At 33.9% G+C, this 11,751-nt stretch overlaps 2 protein-coding genes across 3 annotated transcripts in view; both read right to left on the bottom strand.

Moving 5' to 3' along the window:
• Positions 1-690: 690 nt before the first annotated feature.
• LOC111397009 (protein NSP-INTERACTING KINASE 1-like) lies at positions 691-4,619 on the bottom strand. 2 transcript variants are annotated; one of them, XM_023023666.1, is made up of 11 exons: positions 4,258-4,619; positions 4,028-4,160; positions 3,820-3,891; positions 3,593-3,736; positions 3,256-3,327; positions 3,086-3,145; positions 2,884-2,981; positions 2,601-2,753; positions 2,169-2,510; positions 1,393-1,772; positions 691-1,252 (listed from the first exon to the last, which is right to left on the bottom strand). In XM_023023666.1, exons 1-11 carry the CDS (start codon positions 4,352-4,354, stop codon positions 932-934), a joined length of 1,872 nt encoding a protein of 623 aa, XP_022879434.1. In that variant the 5' UTR covers positions 4,355-4,619; the 3' UTR covers positions 691-931. The 2 variants fall into 2 exon arrangements, with proteins under 2 accessions (XP_022879434.1, XP_022879436.1); XM_023023668.1 differs by having other exon boundaries at positions 2,601-2,750.
• Positions 4,620-11,044: 6,425 nt separating this feature from the next.
• LOC111397903 (UDP-glycosyltransferase 90A2-like) overlaps positions 11,045-11,751 on the bottom strand; it is a 1,991-nt gene continuing 1,284 nt past the window's right edge. The window contains exon 2 of the mRNA XM_023024866.1: positions 11,045-11,738. Within this exon, the coding sequence (XP_022880634.1) occupies positions 11,045-11,738 (694 nt within the window). The remainder of the gene's footprint in view (positions 11,739-11,751) is intronic.

Below are 11,751 nucleotides of genomic sequence, written 5' to 3'. Positions count from 1 at the left end.
ATTATCAAATTAATTGTTCACAACTTATTTTATGATCACAATTATCAAATTAATTAATCACAACTTATTTGTTGATTATGAAGAAACAAATTGGAGTCATAAATACAAATTTACTCACAAATTATATAATTTTAGGTCATATATTATTTATTCGTCAAAATTTGTTCATTTTACCGGTATCAATTACCCAATAGTTTGGTCACAATCACTCTTCATCCGACCCATTACCGCCCTACAATCTTCAGCACTGTAAAAAACATCAATTCCATCAGCACCACCACCCGTGTCAGCACTACAACACCACCATCGCCACCAAACCATTACTACCACCTCCAAATGCACCACACAAAGATCACCGTACACATATCAACACTATAACCCATCATCACTGCTTCCAACCATACCACACATCGCACAAACAGATCACCCATCGACGCTGTAGATCAATACACAGGAAACGACTATCGCCTACCATCACTGCAGATCAATACACAGGAAATAGTGACTATACACATAGATTGGTACATAAGAAGTAGTAGCGCTCGTCCCCGTTGTCGCAGCGATGATAGGCGAGTGCCAAACAGACACTTGTCTTATCATGGCTTCAACATCATTTTCTCAATAAAATCATTTGATTCAATCTGTACCGTCAACATTGAAATTCCCTTCCAAGACATAGTTGCGCGGGCATTGAACTTTAAATACACTTCAAGCATCAGTATTATCCAGCAAGAAAATAATTCTTCAGGAAAACCATGAAACTCTATACAATGAGAGAGAAAAAATCAAAGCCCTTTGATACTTTGATGTTTTACTGCGACAAAACTTAATAATAATGACATGTGATTTTTGTTTGCAGTTTTTAACTATGAACTTCCTCCTTTCCGAATTCTAATTCCGTATCGCGTACTGTAGAGTGTATACTGTTGTCTTACCTTGGACCAGAGAGCTCTATGGCTTGTATGAGTAATAAAGAGTCATTTGTGAGGTCTGAATATCGTTCTGATAAGATGAGCTCTTGTGATTTATTCTTGCTCGCTTCTGCTCTCTGAGAAGCTTCCCATCTTTCAACAAGTCCATCGCCTTCAAGCATTCGAACCACTTCTGACATCTTTGGTCTATAGCTTGGAAGATATTGGGTGCATAAGAGAGCCACTTGTACCATTTCCTCTAGCTCTATCAGATCGCAATGGCTTTTTAAATCTTTATCGATGAGCAAATCGAGTCTCTTCTCTTGATGTAGTTTCTTCACCTGAGACATGATTTAGCATCAGGTAAATTTATTAGACTTAAGCAAATTTATCAGGAGAGATGAGCTATAAAATTAACGTGCAACTTCAAAATTTGATATTAAATGAAAATTAGAAAACAATAAAGGAATTGTGTGCCAACCCAATCAAGCATTGCTCCTTTCTGATTAGCTGCTTTGCCGAATTCAAGAGCTGTTTGACCTGTGGTCAGTTCAAGTAGAAGGACCCCAAATCCAAAAACATCTGTTTTCTCAGAAGACTGGCCAGTTGAGAGATACTCAGGGGCTATATGCCCTACAGTGCCCCGTACAGCAGTCGTAACGTGTGAATCCTGGTGATCCAAAAGCTTTGCTAACCCGAAATCTCCCACCACTGCTTCACAATAGTCATCAAGCAGTATATTTGCAGCTTTAACATCCCTATGAATTATCTTGGGATCACATTGCTCATGGAGATATAACAGTCCCCTTGCAGCTCCTAAGGCAATTTGCTTTCTCGTGACCCAGTCCAAGACTGGTTTTGCTGTTCAAGTTGAATGTGTCAGGGACACATTACCAAGAGCGATAATGAGGTTAATAATGGAGGAAACGGGAAAGAGAAATATACCGAGACACAGATTTGCAGAGTTGGCCCTCAATATGAGAGCTACATCAACTTCACTATGGAATTTTCAATTTAATAGAGGAGATTAAGTTTTTCCCTCGCATCATCTTATAGAAAAACTGGCTCCACACGTTTCTTCATTTAGCGTTAGAAACTAAGTCAATCTAATGCACAGTTATGAATGCCAAATACCCCCCATACTAAATCAATCCACAGTTGAGCGGACAAGTGAACAATATAGTAAGACTCCATGCAGTCCCAACACAACGATTCTACAATAGTAACAGAATGTCAAAAACTCGTTCAGTATATTACCTTTAAGTCGAGAAGCAACACTTCCATTAGACATATACGGGTACACCAAAAGCTTTTCTGTGGCGGTCATACAGAACCCATATAGCCTAAGAAGGTTCCGGTGCACTGCTAGGCTGATCATCTCAACTTCTGTCTGAAATTGTCTTTCCCCTCCAATGGCACTGCCATCTTTCAGCCTCTTGACAGCCACGGCAGTCCCATCTAGAAGATACCCCTTGTAGACATTTCCAAACCCACCTTTTCCCAGAAGGTTTTTACTGCTGAAGTTGTTGGTTGCTATCTGAAGTTCCGTAAGTTGAAACCTCCTCAAATTTCCAAGAGAAATTTCTTCATGATGCCCATCTGAAATTACCAACAAAAATATTAATACACAACATGAAGAAATATTAATATTGCTCATGTATCAATCAACTTCCATTATCTTTCTCAAACCTTTAACATCAAAAAATTTCTGCTGTTTTTGCCTTTGTCTCATCCACAGAAACAGCCCAAAACCAATGATCAGCATACCAATGCACCCAATGCTTGAACTAAGGGCAAGTGCAAAATTGTGACTTTTTCTTCTCCCCGAAGGTAGAGCGGCTACTAGAAACATGGAGAACAAAGTCAGGATAATCAGAAACATGTACACAAAAATTTGAACAGAGTAAGTCAGTTTAAAAACTCTAATATAATTCAGAATACAAGAAGACATTAACAATGTGTTTTTCCGTACTTTCTGAAGTGTTCAAGGTCATGGACATCGGCATCAATGTTATTCCATGGCACGGTGGCTCTGACCCTGTTGGGCATATTGATGGGTTCCCAACAATACTGCAATGACAATAAAAAAAAAAGGCGTCGATAGAAATTTTGCAATCCTAGTTCCTTATATACATATTTTGATAGAGTTGTAAAACCGTGAACTAGTAGCTTACTTGAAAATCTTCGAGGGGAACCTGGGTAAAGGGCCCATCAAGTTATTAAAAGACAAGTCCCTAAAATAAATAAACATTAAAGAATTTCAAAAATGCTCTTGACATGAACATTTCATCAAAAACTTGAACCAAAATTCAGCAGTCCATGTTAAAGGCTAAAGAGAAATTACACAAGAGAGAGCTGCGTCATGTTGGCTAATGACATTGGAATCTCTCCGGATAGGCTATTATTGTTGAGCCTCCTAATTCAGAGAAATACACCACTTGAGATCAAGAGAGAAGTAACTTCATGGAAAGTTTGTTAGGCAACACTAGACTAGACAGAACAATATACTGAACAAGATTTTAACTTCTTTTATGTTATTCAATCTAATCATTGTATGTGACAAAGAACAAGATTTTTTGGATTTTTATGTTATTTTTTTTATCATCCTTAATATTGTTGTCCATTTCACAGTACCAAACGAGTTGTTAAGTCCTTTTAGTGGTTTAAACTTTGATGCTTACAAGTACTGAAGGGTCTTCAAGTGCCCTAGTGAAGAAGGAATACTTCCATTAAAGAAGTTATCAGAAAGATCAAGAGTCTGGAGCTTTGAGAGCTTTCCAAGTTCTGCTGGGATTGGTCCTGTTATGTTGTTGTTCTGTAATAGGCTGCAAACATTTCATTCATTAAAACCAGCAACATAATATGCAAAACTTATGAACCGTTATATTTAATCAAATCTTCTACTTACATAAATTGAAGATTTTTTAAATTCCCAATGCTTGGAGAAAGAGTACCATACAAATTCTGACTTGGAGTCCCTCTGCATAAGACAATCTATCAACCAAATTAATATACTTAATTTTTCTTAATCCATTTCTTTGTTGAAGATATTCCAAATGAATCTAAAATGTACATATATAGAGTAAGAATTGGTTTTGATTGGGTACAAGACTTACAGGCCAATAACAAGACCTTCGGCAGAACAAGTGACCATAGTCCAGCTACATGGATCAACAGACACACCATCCCAATTATCAAGAACACCGTGAGGATCTATTAAACCAGCTTTTATACCCATTAAAGCTTGGACTGATTACGGAAAAAAAAAAATAAACACTGAGAAAACTTTTAACTTAACTATTGAGACAAAATTTACCAAAAAATAAAAAAACATAATCATATTCACCTTCATAGTTTACACCTGTAGAAGAAAGCAAACAGGTTGCACAGCTCCAGAAGCAGAAAAATGTGAAAATCCAAAATGCCTCTATTTTTCTTGCCATTTCTACTGATTATATTCAAAATAATTATAATAATAATAACAGTAAATAACAGACTAAAAAACCCTGCTTAACTTTATAAATGGAGGTGTTCTATGGACAAGATTTCTAGTGAGTTTCTTCTCTGCATATTAGTTTGTTGCTTTCTAATGCTAGAAACTGATTTTTTTCCAGTTTGCCAGTAAAGAAAAGTTATTCAGTCCTTTCTTGTATAAAGAGAACAAGCGTGCCTGTCCCTGGGTCAGGAGCTTGTCAAGAAAAGAATATTTTACAGACTAAAATATTAGCTGAATATGGATAAATTCTTAAAGGAGATAAGAGGAATATTTCTGGCGTGTAATTGTGTAAATCATGCAAACTTCCAAGTTGTGATAATTTAAATTTTGAGCAATTGATCATGACAGAAAAAAAACAAGTAGTGATATACACTGGGGTGAACGCGGTTCGATTTGAATTTTTCTGGTTGAGCCATATATTGATTTATTGGTTTAAATTTTTATCGCGACAAATATATTTGTATTACAACATTTAGATCTAGAAGAGTTTAATACAATTCTTATATTGAGATTTACTCCAACATATTTATTTATTTCACTTGTTTGAAGATATTATTTTTATATTGCTAAAAACGCGGTCTGAAATCAAATCAAAATGCAAGAAAAGAAATTATTTGGTTTGAATTTGAAAATGAAATTATTTGATTTGGTTTGGAATTTTTCTAAATTGTTTAAAATAGCTTGATTTGAAAATAGTTTAAAAATCCTCAAAATCAAACCGTTATTGCCCTAACTGAAAGTAGACTACAATATCTAATCTATAGGCGAACATGCATGGGAACATTTGCAGAATGTAGGGAAAATAATTCTCAAATTGATTATTAATAAAAATCGGAAGACGATATACATAACTTTTAGATGTGATCATTCATAAAAAGTTAATAAATCGTTCAAAATGTTGCAATTGATCAAGAAAATAGAAGAATTATTTCACTAAAACGTATAGGTGCAACTCTTGAAACAAAAGTATTTTAATATTGTAAATTTTATCAAGTTAAGGGTTTGTTCGGTAGTGATGTTGAAAATTGATCTTTTGACCATTGAAGGAAGAATAGGTCTTATCTGTGAGAGAAGAAGTCAAAAATGGCGGTTTGAATAGTGAAATAACGTTTAAAAATTGATTTTTTGAGTGAAAAATTGCTACCAAGCACGCACTAAATTTTTTCTTTGAAGAATAAGGACTATTTCCCTATTCAAACTACTCCAGTTTTTTCCAACAATAAAAACCAAAAATTTTCTTGGGACATTTAATTCCTAGTCAATGTATTGCTTGGATATTTGTCATTTTCTCTTTGAACTTTATATAAGTGAGATTTTCTAATGCTTGAAATTAAAAACTTGGCACATATGCATGCAAATAATTTTATATTAATAAAATGGCAAGAGAAATGAGGGAATCCAACATCCCCTGAGTTTGGCCATTCAATAAAATCTCAAAATGCATTTACTTTAAAGTACAAACTAATAAGAAGGTGAGAATCTCAAGGTTAAAGTTTAGAAATTGATGATTAATTTAATGGCCTTACCATGACTATAGTCGATATACAAGACCATGAGGAGGGTTTATGGATCTTTATTTGCTGTTTTTACATATATATATTTTTTGCACTTTATTTTACTAGTCGAGTATCTTCAAAGGTGAGACAAATGTAATCACTCATGTCTTATTTGCAATACTTCCCTTCACATATAAATCGAATTCATTTTTTTATCTGATGCACAAGGTGATGACGAAAATTGAACCAAGTTCTCTTGTATGGCTCTGATGTCATTCTAGTAATCTTATCTAAAAGATTAGATTTTAGAGACGACACGTGTCTTTAACAATTATTAGGAATTTTTATTGAAAACCTAACTATTCTCGTAAAAATAAAATCCTAAAAACCATCAAATATGTTGACCAAGCTATAAACATTGAATAGATCTATATGTACAAAGTTGATTGATAAAGTAATATCTATACCAATCATTTCAAAAATAAATTTTTAAATCGTTAAAAATCAATTATCTGAATTTTGCCAATACTTATTTTATCAACCAAATTTGTAAAAATACTTTGTACAAATTGGATAAGGATAAAACTATTTGTACAAAATTTGGTTGACAAAATGGTTTACTCACTCTCACATGCATGCGGGTCCCCTTGGCATTAAAAAATTCGGCCATGTGGTCCCTACCATTCTATTATGAGGGTGTGTAAAACTTTTAATACGAATGTATTTATACATATAGCACAATCCATTAAATAATACTTGAATAGATACAACCCATGACATTTAGAGCATCATATATGGGTAATTCCCTCTACATTAATCATTATTCAATTTGTAAAAATTACTAGAATGTGGGTTGGGTGATGTGATGTATTGACTCTTGAAACAAACATGAGCTAAAGATTTCTAGCTCTTTACTACCATTAGATGACAAGCAGTCCAAGCAACTAACCAAAAAAGATAGTCACTTTAATAATTAAAAAGAAAAGAAGATGCCTCCCACCCATCCCAACCAACTTTATCTTTTCTAAAATGTAAACTCAGGAGGGAGAATATTACTTAGATTCATTCATATTTCGAGGGCGTGATAAGAGAGTGATGATTATGAGGAGACAACCTTGTTTCTTCTTTTCCCTTTGTCTTTAGAGATAATTTCCTAGGATCCATGTGGTAGAGCATTTGTAAAAAGTTGTTCATAAGATTGAGTAGTTGTTTGTTAATATATTTGAATAATTTTTTGAAAATACTTCGACTAATTAGAAGAACTTTTAAAGAAATTTGATATAAGATATTTTTCTCGTAAAACCCTTCTACAAGAAGCAGTGTCAAATGTGTCTCTAATTTCTCCTCTACTTTTGAGAGGAAAAATTATTAGGATCTGTACAATACTTAGCTTTTACGGCGTTTATTTACTATCGCACCTATGTACCTAACTTGCTTTTTCACGTTCCTATCTTGTACCTTCCACCAATTGTCACAATTTGTGTCCTTGATGACGGTTTTCATAATCAAATAGTTTGTCCCTAATTACTGGAGTTAATGGTACCTAATATGCTTGCTCTTTGATATATTTTACTATTGTAAGATATCCAAGTTGTTTGGATAATATGTCGTTGGAATATAATTAGTTATCAATATAAATTAATCACGAGGTGTCGAAGCCTCCGAAAACAATAATTGTTTGTCTCTCGGAGAAAGGAACGATTTCACATATTCAAATGTAAAATATAATCTGTCGAAAGATTAAGGAAATTGGCCAAACATATGAAAAAATAGAACTATATAATACTTTGATATTGAAAATGACCAAAATGTACTGTTTAATCGAATTTTGATCAATTTTGTAACCAATCTTATTTGATTTTAAAAACTATTCGTTAATGAAATTTTAAGATACCACTAAATAAATAGACAGATTTGATCTCATGTCCACGGTGAACATTATAATTTCCGTCCACCGTGGACAGAGTTATAATACCCACCGTGCACAGGAGATCAAGTGTGTGTATATATAAGAAAATTGTTATTTGTACAACATTTGTTTGACAACTTTTTTTTACAGCTATCTCACAAAGGTGGGTTCCACGATTATTTTAATTGTGGACCCCACCCACTTGCATGCGTGTGTGCTGTGAAAAAAAGCTATGAAAATTAATGTACCTATAGCATCTTTCTATATATAATGCACCACATTATAGTTATATTAAAAGTTCTTAACTATTATTTATTTTGACCTTTATGTTTCTAATTTTTCATCACAATGTTATCGTTGACATTTTATTGATTAGCAATTTTTGTCTTTAATAACTATTTTCATCCAAAAGGTTTATTATTTGGTATTAAAACTAAAGACAAATATTTGATCGTAATTTTCAATTTACTATCTTTGTCTTATTCAAGAACACGAGGCTCAAGCAAAGTCTTTTTTTACTTCCTATCGATGGAATTTTCGGACAGAAATAACCGTCAAGAATAAGATGAGCTAACTAAGGTAAGGTTGAAAATAAAATGCAAATAAGAAAAAATCGATGACATAAATATGACAATGGTACATAAATACTTTTAGGAATTCTATATACCTAACCATGATTTAGTTCATACACATGCGGTAATTGTGCAATTTGAATGTTTTCAACTCTTCATTTATGGCCTGCACGGGTTGGCCACAACATAACTTGTCCCCACGAGCTACCCTCGACCGAGCTTATTTTGGGCTCCGAATCAAGCCATCTAATAGTCAAGTTGATCTGGCTAGATAAAGTGTTAATAAATGATTTAATAACGACGAATAAGTAAATAAGAATTGTGAATTCTACATAAAGTATAGATAAAAAATAATATGACCAATTGTAAACAGTTCATAAACATTAGCGAAACATGTGTCTAGTTATGTCCGTATTGATCATCAATTGATTCACATTCAAATAGTCGTAAGCAATGATTTTCTTTATTATATAAATTGTGTTTAATATTTTATTAACTTGGTAATTGGCAGAAATGGGAAGCAATTAAAATGTTTAATAGTAGTGGAAGAGAATCATGAAAACAACATGGAGTGCACAAAAGTAGTCCGCCGACATCCAAACAGGTCCTAAAATTTATCGAATAATTATGTTTAAATATTATTATGTGAAAATGCTTTTTATATAGTATACTCTGTTGGGTCCAGACATAATGACTAGCTTTCAACAGGCGTGCGAAATCGCACGTCTTTTCATTTTATTGTTTGCTTTAAATATTCTAGAAAGAAAGTATGTAGCAACTTCTATTAATTTTTCTATTAGCTTCTATTGTTTAAACTTCTTTTTAGGGTCTGTTTGGAGCAATTTTTTATCTCAAAATTTTGATTTTTTGACCGTTATTTCACTATTCTAGCCATCATATTTGACTTCTCCAATCACAAATGGACCCCACTTTTCTCCTAACGGTCAAAAAATCAATTCTCAAAATCATTCCCAAACATGCTCTTAGTATTTTGTATCAATCAAAAATTTTAATGTACCATAAATTTAGGGAGCTGTTCACAAATTCCTAAAGAGGCTCCCTTCATAAACGTGTTAATGAAAAAAGTGGATTAACTAAATTCTATATACATATATATCTCATTATTTTCATTTTCTTGTACATACGATATGCATTATTAAACACTTGTCCAAGAAATGTCCCTAATGTATCATATGCGTCAGAAATTTAAAAAATGTGTGAAACAAATACATGCAATGTGGCTTATCGAACCCTTGTCATGGAGTGTGCGCGATTCTTGAGGTGGTCCAACACATCATTGTACATGTCAAACGTAGATATAACTTCCTAGTAAAAGTGTACGTGCATGCTAACCAAGGATCTCAATAGCAACAACAAAGATTTACAAGTCAGCAACAAACTCAGGAAGTAAATCTAACGGAAACAGCATCAAGTTCGTTAAGAACAAACCAAATTAATCGATAAACACTATATTTATCTGTCAGTAATAGGAATATACAAATGTTAAAGGAGACATTTTCACAGAGCAAAATAATCTTTCAGCATACGCTAAAACTCTTACAAGCTATGTCATCTGCAATTCGAAATTAGGCAGAAATCAGAATATTGATCTGTTTCACATAACTCAGTACTTCTACTCCTATTCAGAAGCACAAGAAACAACAAAATAATGTCTCTCAATGTTATAAAGCTTATAGCTTCTAATCGAACTACATTTGTTTATGACCAGAATGAAAACAAGAACAATATCCCAAATCCTATTACAGATTGCTCTGCCATGTCTTTTAAGTTTTTTAGGCATGCACAATCAGAAGGAAGTTAGGCCTGTGACGGTAGGAAATTAACCGCTTTCAAGATCAAATAAAATTAGCAAATTGATTACTTCTAGTTTCATAGCATTTTATTGATTTTTCCAGCAGAAAGAAATCCAGGGGCATCACAATATGCTCAAAACAAATAAGAACCAAACCTGGGGAAATTAAAAACAGAAGAGAAGGAAGTCATGACCATACACCTATTAAAACCAGAAAAATTGGTGAAATATAGCACTAAAGACATCCGGAAGAGGAAGGAAACTGTAAGCTGAGTCTGTAACCAACTTCTAGATCAATCACTATTCCATGATACACTTTTTGAAATTAAAGGGGGTACAAACAGGCCCTAAGATTAAAATGTGCCGCAAGGAATCAATCATCTTATTTTCATAAAAGCCAAAAGAATGTCCTACAGTACTATCTCCTCTTTCCAAGGATCAAATCAACACTAGAATACAACGTTGCAGAGGTTTTGAAAGCAGGGCTAGTTCAGGTTGACAAAGTAAGCTCCAATTTTAATGCTTTAAGGATCCACTTCAAATGTAAACGCCTCAAACTGCTATCATTCGTCAATCAGCATATTGATGTAAACATATTGAAGTTAATAATAATAACTCATCAAGAGCTGACAGGCAACATAAAACAATAATAGAAAAAGAAGTGAGTCGGGCTAGACAGATGAGAACTTCTGTGGTTTCCAGCTTCAATTTTATCAAATTATGTAAGGCATGCTCCCCAAGAGAAAAATTCAATGGAAAAAGAGGGAACAGTTCCTTTTTTTTCAATCACATGCCCTACCATTATGATGTCAAAAAAAGAACAATGTGTCATACATCTCTCTGAGTCCTATGCAGTGACAGCAGCAGTCTCAGCTGCATCTCCAGATTTTATGGAACAAAACAGATTCAAAACATCAGCATGATTTCTTATATATCTAGGGCACTTTGATAAGAAGTCCTGTGCTTCACTTCGCCTCCCCTTTTTAAAATATGCTTCAAAAAGACGAAGATATATGGACATTGATGGCAAACTCTTCGAACTTGTGGCTTTTGAAAATGTTACAGCATCATCTGCACTGCCAACCTTTGAGAGGTACGCAATAAACGGATTCAAGTATGGTGGATACCCTTGATTTTTCATCAAAGTCATAACATCCAAAGCCTCTAAAAAGCGTTTTCGAGCTAACAGCTTGCTCGTCAATTCTTTATATGTACTGTGCCAAGGACGTAACCCTTTTGAATTAACCATTTCAGAAACAAGCTTGAATGCGTCCATTGCTCTGTTCTTTCGGCAATATGTAATACTCAACATATCTAAAGCAAACACAACAGATGAGGCCCCTTCTTTTTCGACCATCTTTCGAAATCTATCAGATGCTTTATCCAAATCACGAGCTTCACAATATCCTTTAATTGACGAAACCCATGCTTTGTAATCATCAACAGTCCCAGATGCTTCCATGTTATCCAAAAACTCAAGTGCTTCCTCTGCTTTTCCACCACTACTAAGCTGGAAGGCTATCTTATTCTGCAAATAACCACTAGGTAGATAAC

The sequence above is a fragment of the Olea europaea genome, chromosome 7 (genome assembly GCF_002742605.1).
Source record: "Olea europaea var. sylvestris chromosome 7, O_europaea_v1, whole genome shotgun sequence".
NCBI classification, from domain to species: domain Eukaryota; kingdom Viridiplantae; phylum Streptophyta; class Magnoliopsida; order Lamiales; family Oleaceae; genus Olea; species Olea europaea.
The sequence above is the reverse complement of the archived record's forward strand: the minus strand, read 5'-3'. Positions and strand labels throughout refer to the sequence as shown.

Excerpts from the sequence above, each read along its gene's own strand:
- LOC111397009 (XM_023023666.1), bottom strand. The coding sequence starts at position 4,354 with ATGGCAAGAAAAATAGAGGCATTTTGGATTTTCACATTTTTCTGCTTC. Across the intron at positions 2,511-2,600 it reads GAAATTTTTTGATGTTAAAG|ATGGGCATCATGAAGAAATT; the intron begins GTTTGAGAAAGA and ends TGGTAATTTCAG. Across the intron at positions 1,773-2,168 it reads TGTTGCTTCTCGACTTAAAG|CAAAACCAGTCTTGGACTGG; the intron begins GTAATATACTGA and ends CAACTTGAACAG.